The 14663-nt window shown below is 38.3% G+C and overlaps 2 protein-coding genes across 2 annotated transcripts; both read right to left on the bottom strand.

Moving 5' to 3' along the window:
* Positions 1-4159: 4159 nt before the first annotated feature.
* Positions 4160-5980, bottom strand: LOC137824993 (uncharacterized). The gene is made up of 5 exons (XM_068630666.1): positions 5851-5980; positions 5636-5721; positions 5161-5530; positions 4595-4926; positions 4160-4522 (listed from the first exon to the last, which is right to left on the bottom strand). Exons 1-5 carry the CDS (start codon positions 5978-5980, stop codon positions 4175-4177), a joined length of 1266 nt encoding a protein of 421 aa, XP_068486767.1. The 3' UTR covers positions 4160-4174.
* Positions 5981-8661: 2681 nt separating this feature from the next.
* Positions 8662-10488, bottom strand: LOC137824992 (uncharacterized). Its single transcript, XM_068630665.1, has 4 exons — positions 10482-10488; positions 9744-9931; positions 9552-9618; positions 8662-9080 (listed from the first exon to the last, which is right to left on the bottom strand). The coding sequence occupies exons 1-4, from the start codon at positions 10486-10488 to the stop codon at positions 8662-8664; spliced, it is 681 nt and encodes a 226-aa protein (XP_068486766.1).
* Positions 10489-14663: the final 4175 nt, after the last annotated feature.

Here is a 14663-nt window from a genome sequence, read left to right as displayed (position 1 = left end):
ATGTCTCCAAATCCAAGAGGAAAGCTTGAAGACCTTGCTGCTGGGTGTGCGTGTGTTGTCTAGTTGTTTGAAACTTGTTAATTCACTCCTTAAGATGATCCAAGTTCATTTGAATCTTTAACCTTTTGAAAAGATGTGTTTTCTAAAAAGCTGTCAAAAATGCAACAGGTTGTTTTACCTAACAACAGGTTGTTTTACCTTAGCTGTTTTTGAAAAACTTGGTTGACTTTGCTGTCAAACCAAAACAATCGATTGTTTCGACAAAACAACCGATTGTTTTCCTGCAAACCGTAACAGAATTTTGTGAAGCGGTTTTAATATGTTTTAAATGATCCTAACTAACTTGGCTCCTTTATTAAATGCTTTTGACCACTTGGTTGGTCTATATAAAGGTAGTTTTACACTCCTAATCTTGAAGTAATAGAAAGATTTTATCAAAACAGTTTTTCCAAGATTTGAAAGATCTTTGGATCATTCTTAAGTGTGTGGAATAGGATTGGGTTGTAATTCTGATCTTTAAGCTTTGTAATACCCAGGTGTATTCTATTCCCTTCTTCCTTGATTACTGTATTTCTATAGTTGTGTTGCCAAGGAGTGTTGTGTGTTCTTGAGGGGTTCAAGATCAACACTCTTGGTGTGGTTTGCTAAAGGTAGTGCGTTTCTTGAGGGGTTCAAGGTCACTACTTTGGTGTGTGGTGTTTGTAATCTGGTTTTGATTGCATAGTGGAATACCCAGTGGTTTCTGGGGACTGGATGTAGCTCTTGTTGGGTTTAATAGTGTCAAAGTTCAAGAGGGGGGGGGGGGGGGGGGTGAATTGACCTTTTAAAACTTTCTCGCAGAAACAATGTTTAACCCAGTTTTACAGAAAATAAATCGATTTATGTGAAAATTAACAGATTTATTTCAGCACTGTTTTTATTTGAAAAGCCTTTAATACAGCAAGGTTAATCACAAGATTATGCAAATAGATTTTCCAGATGCACACACACAGATATCAGATTGAAAAACCAGTGAAACACAAAAACAACAAACCTTAATTCCAATTCGTGTGATTTAGGTTCAGTTAAGGGCTTGACAATTAGTGAGACAATCTATCACACACAACCTGTTTTATTAGCCTTTAACAGATTATCAGTGTTCTTATTGAAACCAGACAGTTTTCCAGAAATTAAGAACAGTGAATCACAGAACAGCAAACTTCAACTTTAAGGAATTGTTTAAGGTTCAATTAATAGCTTTGACAATTTCTTGAGCAACCTATAACAGTCAATCTGTTCCAGTGGCTTTTAGCAGATTTTATATGTTCTTATCAGATTCAAACAACTTTTTCAGAAATTTAGAACAGTATGCACAGTGCCCAAAAAGAATAGATTTATTTTCAATTGAACAGATTTATTTCTTTGCTGTTTTATCAATTATGCAGAAACGAAATTGCAGAGAGTGAGAGAGAATGAACACAAGCAGTTATACTGGTTCACTCAACTGAGCTACATCCAGTCTTCACCAAAACCAGGTGGAAATCACTAAAACACAATACAACCAAGTACAATTCCCACTGTTCTTGAAACCTACAAGGACTTAGGTACTCTTGCTAAAAAAACCTATTTCAGCTCACATACACTCTCCAAGAAAACCTATCAAGAAGAGTGTTCAACCAAACAATTACAAGAAATGAGAAGTGAAACGACTACATCTGATTGAGGATACAAAGATCTGCCTTAAACCAGTAGGCAAGATTGCTAGAACAGTAGCAGCACCTCACACCAAGCTTTTGGAACCAAACCAAGAACAAGCACTTTGTGTTTTTTGAAATCTTTGAAGAACAAATGCTAATCCTTTGTAAACTTTTGATTCTCTGCTGTAAAACTTGTTTTTGCAAATGTATGAACGATTATTAAACTCAGAAACAAGTTTTCATTTTATAGAAAACCAACTTATAACAAAATTTTGAAAAACAGTTAAAGCTGTTATAAAATGAACAGATTGAAAATAAAATGAACAGATTTATTTTCAAAAGCAGTTAGAGAATTTGTTAAGAGAGGAGACTTAGTCAACCATTCTGGTACTGAGATAAAACTAAAATCGTTTAAGCTTGACATGGCACCAGAGACAAAGAATCTATTCATTTACAGATGAACAGATTTATTTTTCAAAGCGAAAACAGAGAAAGTTTAACTATTTAAAACTCAGTCGTTTTGAAAGATAGAAGACTTAGTCAAAATACATGATGCACAAAATCTAATTTTTACAAGACTTAGCCAAGGCATCAGTGTAAAAATGAATCTGTTTATTTAGAAAAGAACAGATTTATTTTTATGCAGTAAACGTGTTTTTTGTAAAACATGTGAAAAACAGTTTAAGAAAACTTATGTTTGTTCTTATCACATGGCCAGTGGTTATGAGGTGAGTTACTCAGCAAAAAGCCCACTCTTAGACAACCTCTAAGCACTACCTAAGACACACTTAAAGCAAAGCAAAATACAAATGAAATGTACATAAAAGTCTTCATCAAGCACAATCTTGAAGGGGCAGCAACCATCTTCAACAACTCTTGGTGTAAGAGTGAACCAGTATAAATTGCTTGCGTGCTTATCTCTTATCTTTTACTCTTTAAATTCTGTTTTTAAGTTGTTTTTATAAACTGCTGATAAAAACAACCGATTGTTTCGAAGAAACAACCGATTGTTTTTCTGATATCATCTTGAAACAGTTTTGGTTCTTTGTTTCTTTGATTTCTTTCTCTGTCATTCAGCATTGATTTTCATTATACCTTCAAAGTTTGCGAAAATCCCTCTTAAACAATTCACCCGCCTCTCGTTTAAGGCCATATATTCTAACAACAACAACACAAACTATATGGAATCCTACACAAAATTGCACAAGAATTGCTCAAGAACAATTGAACACGATGTACCAATTGGAATTTCCAAACAGCACACCAATTCAAAACGAAAATTAAAAAACAGCAAGACAATATGGAAGTGATGAACAACAAGGAATCCAGAATCAAACACAGAAATTAAAATGAAAAGAAGAAGGCACACTTAGCTCTTTAAGAACCATAGCTCATGATACCAAATGATGGATTTGTGTCTCCTTTCTTGTGGTTTTTGTTGATGAATGCGGAAGCTCCATGGATTGTTGGCGAAACAAGGCTCTCTTAAAAGTGATGATAGCCTTGGAGGTGCATGAGAAGTGTGGTTTAAGAGAGGTGAGGCCTACTCTTCTTGAAGGTGGAATTTCGGAAGATTAATACCCTAATCCTAAGAGAGTTTAGGCAAAGAGTGAGAATGGCACAAATTTGGCATCATTTCACTAATGAATTAATCTTGAATTTACACGACCCAAGCTCCTCTATATATAGGCTGAATTTGAAAAGAGAATTGGAGGGAAATTCAAATGTTGGCACATGGGAAGGTGGCTCCTAAATTCAGCACATGGGAAGTAGGTTCTAGAATTCTTCCATGTGCTAGGAGTTCTAGAACCTTACGCTCCACTTAGGCTAAATGTGGGTTGGAGCTAAGTCTAATTAGGAGTAGGAAACTCTAATTAAACTTAGGTTAGCATTTCAGGTACCACTTTGCATGTCTCAAAAAAATACAAAAGAATTAAACTATGCTACTTTCGACAAAAAAGTAAAAACTATTCCACACTAGAGTTTATGACATGTAGAATGCGTCCTCTTGACCCCTCTTTGACCATAACTCTAGTGGTTGCCTCAATTTGACATTTTGGTGGCCTTTCAATGGATTGGTGTTGGGGCCTCTTCCATCACTTAGCCTCTCATACCATTGATGTGGTACTTGTTTGAGGCCATACAATGCCTTCTTGAGCTTGTATACACACTCTAGATGTTTGTGATCTTCAAAGCCAAGTGGTTGTGCGCATGGTTGTCAAACTCGCGAGTCTACGTAGATCGTGGGAGCTTCGTAGACTCGACTCGTGGACTCGACTCGTAGACTCGTAAGAGTCTACTTTCATATTAAAAAAAAGTGTAAATAACTACATTTAGTCCTGAATGAGAATTAATAATATACCAAATCATCTAACTTCAAAGTCTCAAATAAAGAAGGTCATACAAATACTACAAAAGTTAAATTGTTCAATTCAAGTCATGGAAATTAATTAATTAGAAATTCAAATTTCTATGTCCAATCCTCTAATGATATCCTCTCATCCATCATCTCCATCATCATCTCCATCATCATCTTCATCATCATCTCCATCTTCATCTTCATCTTCATCCACATTGACATCAAAAGTCAAATTTTCAAGATCAGATGCATCTAGAGTTGGAACTGTTATTGTCGGATTTAAGTGAACATTTGCATCTTGAACTTGATCAATCTCATCAATATTATCTCCCTCTTCAGTTATCCATTCATCATCTGATTGAATATCATCAAAGGGAAGAGCAACTGTTTTTCTAATTTGCTTATTACTCAACTTCAAGTTGTACATGACATACACCAAATCATTCATCTTTTTCTGATGCAAACGGTTTCTTCTCTTTGTATGAACCTATATTAAATAGGAAATTTAGTAACTAACCATATAAAACTAAATAAAGAAATTATAAATAACTTCAATTACCATTTCAAATGAGCTCCAATTTCGCTCACATCCAGAAGAGCTACAAGTCAAGCTTAGAATTTGGATAGCAAACCTCTTCAACTCTGGAGTTCTATACCCAAACATCTCCCACCATTCTCCAGGAAGTATTGTTTTTCTACTTTCCTTTGCGTCATCCATTGCAAAGGCTCCTCTACCAAAATGATACTCAACAAGTTGCACATTAATTATCCTTCTTTCAGCAGCATCCTTAACCAATCTTCTCATGGATGTATACAAGCCTTCTTTGACCTCAGGATCATCAGATCTAAACTCAGGTTCATAATGGAATTGGGGATTGAGATAGTATGCAGCTGCATGCAGTGAAGTTGATTATCCCATCTTGCATCAATTATTTTCCAAACCTCTTCATAGCTACATACATTCATTCAATAGTAATCAATACCAACTATCATATAAGTAATAGAAGAAGAAGGAGTAATTAAATTTTTAAAGAGAAAAGCTATAAATTTTTTACCTTTTCTTAATATGATTAAAATTGTTCTTAATCTTTTCCTTTGCACGGTCCATCTTTTCATATATGAAACCCATTGCAGGTTTTGCATCTGAATCCACCAATCTCAGGACCACCATAAGAGGGGCAGCAACTTCGAGGCACGTGGAGATATTCTTCCAAAATCGGTTGTCTAATATCATATTTGCAACCTTTTTCCCCTCTTGTGAAGTTCCAAATTTACTTGTTTTCCATTCTTCAGAACTGAACATGGTCAATAATGAGGCTTTCAGTTCATGAAGACAATCTAGAGTTAAATAAGCGGTGGCAAATCTAGTTACACCCGGTCTTATCAAGTCTCTTTCTTTTGTGAACTTCTTCAACATGCTAATTAGCATGGATCTGCCATAAATATAAGTGGTGATGTTTCTTCCTTTCTGGATAGTAAGCTCATGGACCTTCAACTTCTTTTCAAAATCTTCAAAAATCAAATCAATGCAGTGTGCAGCACATGGGGTCCAATACAAATGCTCCCTTTATTGCAACAACAACTCTCCAACTGCCTTTACATTTGCAGCATTATCAGTCACCACTTGCACCACACTTTCTTCTCCAACTAATTCAACAACATCATCCAGCATCTTAAAAACTTTATCTGTTGTTTTTTATATGTCTGAGGTGTCCAATGAATACATAAAAACAGTCCCTTTAGGACTATTTCCCAAGAAGTTGCAAATAGAACGCCTCTTTTTATCTGTCCACCCATCAGACATGATTGTGCAACCTGTTTTCTTCCACTCTTCCTTGTATTCTTGAAGCACTAAATCAGTTTTGTCAATTTCTTTCTTCAATAGATTTTCTCTAATATCATGATAAGATGGGGGTTTATAGCCAGCTCCATATTTTCCAATCATTTTACACATCTTTGTAAAAAGCTGGATTTTTAATTACATTAAACGGAATGACACCTGTGTAAAAACATTCAGCAACTTGAGCATCCACTTCTTCTTTATAACCTTTCTTCATCATTTGATTTATGGTAGCTTGAACTGCCCCCCTACTACCAACTTTTTCTTTTCCTTTAGAACCAAATATATGTTGTCTTTCTTCAAGCCCCTCACATCCTTGGTCTTCATCAATTATATTTAACTTTCTTTTTTTCAAAGAGGCTTGCTTAGCTTCTGCAACAATTTTTATCATCAAATCTCTTATTTCTTCTGGAACAGAACAACAAGGTTCAGAGTCCTCCCTAGTTCTAGCAAGATGATGCTTGAACCTAAATATTCCTCCACTCACAGTCTTTGAACAATAACTACACTTCACTTTTTTACCATTTCCATTAATATCTATCCCATGCTTCCATCCAACATCAGTTCTATTTCCTGGAGCATTTTTACTTCTATTAGAAGATGCAGATGTAGTTCTATTGAGCTCACTTGAATTTGATCCACTCCCAGACATTTCTTAACAAAAATACTGCTCCTCCAAATTCAATTTTTGTCAAAAAAACAAAACTTAAGGGCAACCAGCAACTATTCTCAATTAAAAAACAGTTCATTCTGCAGCCAATTAAAAAAAACAGAACCCTAATAATCCCTTCCCTTTCCTACCCTAATTTCACACCACCCAACTCTAACCTTATATGATGAGCAGCAACAACCCATAAGTCTGACGAACACTCCGACGCGACCACCACAACGCACCACCGCGACACCTCACCTGCAACAACCCACGAGTCCGACGAACACTCCGACGCGACCACCGCAACGCACCACCGCGACGCCCCACCTGCAGCAACGCGACGCCAACACCTGCAACAACTCGCGACGCCACCACCACGTACAGCAACCTGCAGCAACTCGCGACGCGACCACCACCACTGCAACTCACAACTCAATCTATCGCTGCCACACTCCACAGAACAGAATAGAAACACAAAACAAAACGCAAAAACCTCTAAGTTTTTTTATTTCATTCAGGCCCCCCATTCAAAACGACACAGTTTTTTTTTAAAGAAAAAAACCCAGTTGGACTCGCCAACTCGGACCAGGGTCGCGAGTCCACACCGAGTCTACCGATTCCACACCGAGTCCACCGAGTTTACCTCAAAACCGAGTCTGCTACCGAGTTAACTCGATAAGGCAAAGTGGGAACGTGAACTCGGGCGAGTCAACGAGTTGACTCACGAGTTTGACAACCATGGTTGTGCGACATATATCTCCTCTTTCACGAACCCATTGAGAAATGCACTCTTCACATCCATCTGAAACAATTTAAAACCACTCATACAAGAAAAAGCTAATAACAACCTTATCGCTTCCAACCTTGCAACAGGTGCGAAGGTTTCATCATAATCGATGCCTTCAGTTTGATTGTATCTTTTGGCCATTAGTCTCGCTTTGTTTCTTGTAATGACGCCTGAGTCATCAGATTTGTTTATGAAAACCCACTTGGTACCTATCACATTCATTTGATTGGTTCTTGGAATAAGAGTCCAAACTTCATTCCTTACAAATTGATTTAACTCTTCTTGCATAGCTGCTGTCCAGAATTTATCCTCCAAAACTTCACACACTGATTGCAAACTGATTGCAGAACTCTGCTACATGCCTTCTGGTTGAAACTCCTTTGAGGATTTGACCTATGATGTTGTCAATGGACAGATCCTTAGGAACCTTCCAATCTTTTGGCAGATCTTCCTACTACAGAGTTTTATCGAGGATTCAATCAGTTGAATTTTTGTGTTGCTATTAAGATTCTTTAAAAAGATGTTTTGATCTTCCTCCTCTGTATTGATCTTAGCTACAGCTTGTTCATAATTGTTAGTCTCATAAAAAATAACATGAATGGATTCTTCCACAGTCATACGCTTTTTATTGAACACTCTATAAGCATGACTATTAGAGAGTAACCCAGAAATATACCTTTATCTGACTTAGCATCAAACTTACCTAAGCTTTCCTTGCCATTGTTAAGGCCATAACACTTACAACCAAAGACTTTTAGGTGGTTCACATTTGGCTTTCTCCCATTCAACAACTCATAAGGTGTTTTCTTCAATATAGGCCGAATCAACACTCTATTAATCACGTAGCATGCAGTCCTCACAGCATCAGCCCAGAAACATTTTGGTAGACCAGAATCATTTAGAATGGTCCTTGCAAGCTCCTCTAGAGACCTATTCTTCCTTTCCACCACATCATTCTGTTGCGGTGTTCTTTGTGCAGAGAAGTTATGAGAAATCCCCAATTTGCTGCAGAAGCTAATGAACTTTTTGTTTTGGAACTCCCTTCCATGATCACTTCTTATGGCTCCTATGTTGCTGCAGCACATATTCTGAAGTTTCCTTGCAAGCTTCTTAAACTCTGAATAAGCATTCTTCTTTGAATGTAGAAAAAGTGTCCAAGTGTACCTGGAATGGTCATCTACAACAACAAGACCATATAGATTTCCTCCAAGACTCATAGTCCTAGAAGGACCGAAAAGATCCATGTGCAAAAGTTCAAAGGGTTTTGAAGTTGAAACACATTTTTTCAAAGGAAAAGATTTTCTAGTTTGTTTCCCCCTTTGACATGCTTCACATACATGTTCTTTATCAAATTTGAGTTTGGGAAAGACATAAACCAGTTCGTTTGGTATGAATATGAGAAAACCTTCTATGCCACAACCAAGACTCTTCATGCTTTGACAGAAGACAATCTAATGATGCATGACTAGATATATCAAGAAGATAAATGTTGCTAGATCTCTTACCAATGAGAAGAACATTCTTTGAATTAAGTAAGCGGATTTCACATGAGTTGGTCTTAAAGGTCACTTGATAACCTCTATCACAAATCTGACTGATGCTAAGCAAGTTGTGCTTCAAACCTTCAACATAAAGTACATCATGAATAAGCAAACTACTTTCGTTACCTATTGTACCTTTGCCAAGAATTCTTCCCTTGTTATTATCACCGTAGGTTACATGGCCATCTGGTTTGAGAGAAATGCTAATGAACCTGGATGCATCACCTGTCATATGTTTTGAACAACCACTATCTAGATACCATAGGTGTTGTTTTCTCTCCAACCATCCCTACAAAAGAAACAAAATCAAGTTGCCAAATCTGGTCCCCTTGTGAATTTGGGTCCATAGGTGTTTAGTGTGTTTCCAAGAATCATTAGGCTCTTTAGGAACCCATTTCAGAATACCCTTAGGTACAGAAAACTTTTTGATTCTGCAGAACCTAATAGAATGTCCCTTTTTCATGCAATAGAAACAACAAACGACCAGTTATTTTGATGCTTTAACCGATTCTTTTCGAGTGAAAGTTGAAAAAGGTTTTGTGCACCCACTTTGTTTGCTTTGGGGGTTAAAACCCAAGCCAAATTTTCCAAAGACACATGTTTGGGATGCTAACACATTTTCAAAATTTTATTTTCCTTTCGAAATAACATCAATTGTTTTCACAAGATATAAGACTTTCTCTTGAAGAGACTCACAGTTTTTGCAAAAATTTGAATCACATTTGCAAGAGGATATTTCATGCATCAAATTAGAATTTTCAACCTGTTGTTTTCATATCTCAATCAGTTATTTGAAAAAGTCAATCTTTTAGCTTCTTCATGTATTTCTTGGAAAGCATCAAGTAATTGAAAATAACTTTCACACTTATTAGAAGAGGTTGTACTTACTTGGCTTGATTCTGATTCTCCCTTGGTCATGAAGCAGACTTCCACTTCGTTTTCAGAAGAGATTGAGCCAACAGATGACTCTTCTTTATCCACCAAGTCACTCCTTGGATTCTTATGCAATTCCTCAAGTCTGTCCCACATTCCTTTAGCTGTAGTGCATTCTGAGATCTCGAGCAGTACATCAGAGTCTAAACCAGACACAATAATATGCTATGCCATACAATCAAGATGTTCTATAGAAGATTCATTAATTTCAGTCATATGCACATAGGTATTATTTGAAATAATATTCCAAATATTCTTATCTAAGGATTGAATAAAGAATTTAATTCTTATGCACCAAATAGGATAGTTTTGACCACAGAACAAGTGATGAAAGTCGCCCAAGCACCACTACAACTAAAAGCCCACCACCTTGTCATATTGGGCCAATCACTAGGGCCATGGCTAGAAAGCTTGAAGAGGATTGGAACCCTGCTACTGATGACAGAGAGACCTATCTCTACATGTTCAAAGATGCCAAAGTTCCTAGCGTAGAATAGCTTTTAATTTCTTGTAAAAGTAGCATAGACTATTTATTTGTAATTTTGTTGAACATGCAAATTGGTACCTAAAATGCTAACCTAAGTTTAATTATAGTTCCCTAAACTCATAATTAAACTTAGGACAGACCCACATTAGCCCAAGGAGGAGCGTAAGTTCTAGATATACTTGCACATGCTAGATTCTAGAACTTACCTCCCATGTGCTAAATTTTAGGCGCCATTCACACTTGCATAGCATTTGAATTTCCCTCTCATTTTCACCTTGTGTAAACCGACCTCCTATGCTATTTAGGGAGTGCCTTGACTCTTAGTTTTGCAAGATTAATATACTTTGTGAATTGCTGCCAAATTGTGTCAATTTCACTTCTTGCCTAAAAACCTCTTAGGTTAGGCTATTGATCTTCACAAATCCCCTTATCCAAGTATAGTTGGCCTCACCACTCTCAATCCCCACTTCTCATGCACCTTCAAGGTCACCATCACTCTTAGGAGGACCTTGCTTCGTCTTCAATCCATGATGCTTCCGCCCTTCACCAACAATCTCTAAAAACAATGAAGGCACTTCTCCATCAACAAGGGTGGTTTGTGCAAAGAGGCACCTTCCCCAAAAACACTGTTATCAGCCATCAAGAATTTCAAAACATCAGAAATAAAAAAACTTGAATAAATTTCAAGAACCTGCTCTTGATGCCAATTGTTAGGTTTGATGGCTACAACAAGAGGGGGGGTGAATTGTTTTCAAACCGTTTTCGCAAATACTTGGCTTAGAATAAAACTTTTTCAATCAATCCAGAAAAGCAATTTAGAAAGCTAATCAAATTACCAAACAAAAGCAGAAATATAATCTGTTAAAATAACAATTTAACCGGTTGTTTACGACAGCGGAAAATACAAACAAATATAGAGAGAAAAGATAGAGAGAATTACACACAAAGATTATACTGGTTCACTCTATCACAAAGATGCATCCAGTCCTCAATCAAACCACTGAGATTTCACTATGCAACCAATCACAGATTACACAAACACCACACACAAGAAGGTCACTTTGAATCCCACAAAGCCTACTCACCCTTCTTGCACACAACAACCACCTCAAGCCAGAATCCCACTGACTTTACAGGATTTTACACAGATATACAGAATGTTATATGAACAATTACAAGAACTTGAACAGGATTAGAAAACACTTGGTAAAACACAATACACCAGCACCTTATTGACCAGTTCTTTCAAAGAAAGCAAAGCACAAAGCAATCTTGCTAAAAACTTGTTTGAAACCTTTTCATAAACAGTTTCGTAATCTCTCAAATCAATCTCAGCTCAGAGTATCAAAAGTTTTTGTTTCATCAATCTCTAAACGTTTGAATAAAAAACATATTTATAAACCTTGAAATGCTAACGTTAAAGAAAATCTTAAACAATCAAAGTAGTTAAAACAAATTTTCAAAAAAATGTTACAAGAACACACATTTAATCGGTTAAAACCACGAATTAACCGGTTGAATGCTCTTGTCAGTTATAAAACATTTTTAAAACCTTCTTTGCCAGCTAAGTTACAAACAACCGATTATCTCGACACTTTAATCGGTTGTTTTTCCCTTTACATGGAAAAACACTTTAACCTTTAAAAAACAGTTTAAAATGAGCTTTGTCTGAGATTCAAAACTGATCTTACAAAGATTCTAAACCCCAAACCAAAACCTAAACCTAAAACATCACACAGCTTCAAGATTCACTTGGATTTGGCACATCAAAGCTTCCCATCTTTAACATAAGTGAGTCAAGAACTTTGTGTCTTTGTCAAACTTGCTACTTTTATAACATCTTTCCAAACGATTGACTTGTTGTTGGATCTCTTTAGACTCTTTTGGATTAGTTCTATACGCAGGTGATTTTTATAGATAATCTCCAAGGATAAAGTCAATTTGATTTTGAATTTCTCTAAGAGGAGGTAAAACCTTAGGAGGATCTTGAAAAATATCCCCAAACTCTTCTAACAAATACTCCAAACATTTAGAACTACCAAAAGATTAAAAAGAAAGGGAGGGAGAATACCTATAAGGATAGGTAATAAATAATTTCTTATGGATTGTTTACAATTATTCCGGCCGGTTGACCTGGGTCGTCTTTATTGAGTGGGTTGTCCTCACGAGCTGGAGCACCTTCATTCTAGCTTGTCTATGGGTACCTGAAAAGAAGAACAAAGGGGCGCCCTCGTGGCCGTTTGCACTCCGACGATCAAGTCAGCTAGCGAGAAACACCAAAGTGACTAAAGACTGTATGATTATCTCAATGAATGGAACTGTGTTGCTAAACTGTGTTGCCCTGGTTGCCTTGAGCTCACAGCTGGGTGCGCCGTCAAGAGCAACTAGGGTTTAGTGCTCTGTGTAATTATGAAAACGTACCTTACTAGGGCTCTTTGTGCCCTTTATATAGATGCAAACGAGGGTTTACCTTTGCTGCTGCTCTTATCTAGGGTTCCTTGGAGAAGGCCCTTGCGCCGCTATTCCTAGGATCTGAGCGTATCTGGCACATGGACCTCCCTTATTTGGAGTGCAATCAATAACCTTGTGGCCGCTTGGGTTCTAACTTGAGCGTCGTATCTCTCGTGCCAACATGCTTCGCGGGTCCCCTAATTGACCACGTGTCATGCATGCAGCCCTTCTTTGGAGATCTTTAATGAGCACGAGGGCATTGTCACGTGCCCCTTTGACCCGATCGCTTACTCTGTGCGGAAGGTCCCACAGCGCATTCACCCAACTTTAGGGCGACGTCTTACCTTGGCGATCTACGTCTTACTTTGGATTGACTTTGACTTTTGGTAAACGCCCGGGGACGGGACTGTACACAAGCCCCCAGTCTTGAGCTGGTACTTGTTTTAGCTAAAAGACTAAGGCCTCGCCCCTGCTGCCCACGCGGCGTTCTGATGATGTGTCGCCTCCTGACCGATTGACGTGACATTCTCTGCGTACCCTCCAGGACTCTGACGATGTGATATTCTCTGAGCAAGAAAAGTGACACTTCAGTTTGCACCTTAACCTCGTGACACGCGGTCCAGTCGTAGGACGTTTGCTTTAACGTTTTTTAGTGCTTTAATTGTAGCGCTCAAATCTTTGAAAACCCCGTACCTTAACTCTCTGCCTTTACCTCTTTAGATCTTTCTTGCGCTATTCATCTTCTTCTCAAGAACTTCCCCTGTGTTCTTTCTTTGCCAGCCCCTTCCTCTACTCTACTGCTGAGCCCTTCCTCTTTGATCTTTAGCTCCTTCTCAGATAGCACGCACTAAAATGTCTGCCAACCTTGCTTCTTCCAGGGTGGCTCATAAAGATCTTTACCCCTGGGCTTCGAGTGAACTCCTCGACGAGCATTCTTGCTTACTCTCTACTAGGGCCCTGAGGGAACACGTGGGGGAAGAGTGTTCCTATAACCGTCATCGTCGTGCTCCCTTGTTCCCTGGGGGAACCGGTGTGCGGGGATGAACGATCCAATAATGGGGTCCCCTTTTTCTATTTTTACCAAGTAGTCTTTAAGTGTGTCGGCGTACGCCTTCCTTTTTCCAGGTTCGAGAGGGAGCTGTTAACAGAGATGAACATTGCCCCAGCCCAACTGTATCCTAACAGTTGGGCCTTCGTGAAGGCCTTTGACATTCTGCTTGGCTTTCTTGGATGTGCACCCTCCGTAGATATTTTCCTTCACTTCTTCGAGGTGAAGAGGCAGAGAAATAACCTATCGGTAACTCTTAGTAACATTCCTGGCAGGATTCTTTTGACCCCTTTCCAGCAAACCTTCAGAGAGTGGAAAGGTAGATTCTTCAAGGTGTGTTGTTCCAGCCTTGTGCCTTCTGCTCTAGACGGCTTTCCTTTGTATTGGACAAAGGACGCCCGAGCCTTGAAAGCTAAGCCTCTCAAGAAGCTGTCCCCAAGGGATCAGGAGGCTTGCAAGATCCTGGCGGGTGCTGGAGGTCTCGACGCGGCTGCCTTGATAAGTTTAGAGTATAACGCCGAGCTTTTGGGGAAATACATATGTGTGTGAGGCTTCCCTTATGACCCTCCTTCTTTCTGTTTTTGCTGGATTTTTTGGTATGATTTTGCTCGGAAGTACTTTGTTTCATGTCTGTCTCTTACTGTATTTTACTCTTTTTTTTTTTTACGTAGGTTCGAAGATAAACGATCATCAGAGGGCATTGCTGACCCAGGCTTTGTGGTTCGGAGACGGGGCTTCTTCGTCGTATTGCTCAAACTCTGGGGGCCACTGATGAGTGATACGTTCTCGCTTCCTGTGCAGACATTAGGATGTGTGTAGGATTATATTTTCACCTTGCACCTATTATAAACTCCGTCTGTAACCCTAACGCTGGCTTTACGTTTTTCAT

This window comes from Phaseolus vulgaris, chromosome 8, assembly GCF_000499845.2.
Source record: "Phaseolus vulgaris cultivar G19833 chromosome 8, P. vulgaris v2.0, whole genome shotgun sequence".
Lineage (NCBI taxonomy): Eukaryota > Viridiplantae > Streptophyta > Magnoliopsida > Fabales > Fabaceae > Phaseolus > Phaseolus vulgaris.
Note: the sequence above shows the minus strand (reverse complement) of the source record. Positions and strands in the feature narration are given on the sequence as shown.

Coding starts and splice junctions, on each gene's coding strand:
- LOC137824993 (XM_068630666.1), bottom strand. CDS start 5,980: ATGATTGGAAAATATGGAGCTGGCTATAAACCCCCATCTTATCATGAT. Junction 4,927..5,160: donor AGATGCAAAACCTGCAATGG/GTTTCATATATG, acceptor CACTGCATGCAG/CTGCATACTATCTCAATCCC. Junction 4,523..4,594: donor ATTGGAGCTCATTTGAAATG/GTAATTGAAGTT, acceptor TATTTAATATAG/GTTCATACAAAGAGAAGAAA.
- LOC137824992 (XM_068630665.1), bottom strand. Junction 9,619..9,743: donor GAGAATCAGAATCAAGCCAA/GTAAGTACAACC, acceptor TGAAAACAACAG/GTTGAAAATTCTAATTTGAT. Junction 9,081..9,551: donor TTCAAATTTTTGCAAAAACT/GTGAGTCTCTTC, acceptor AACATATGACAG/GTGATGCATCCAGGTTCATT.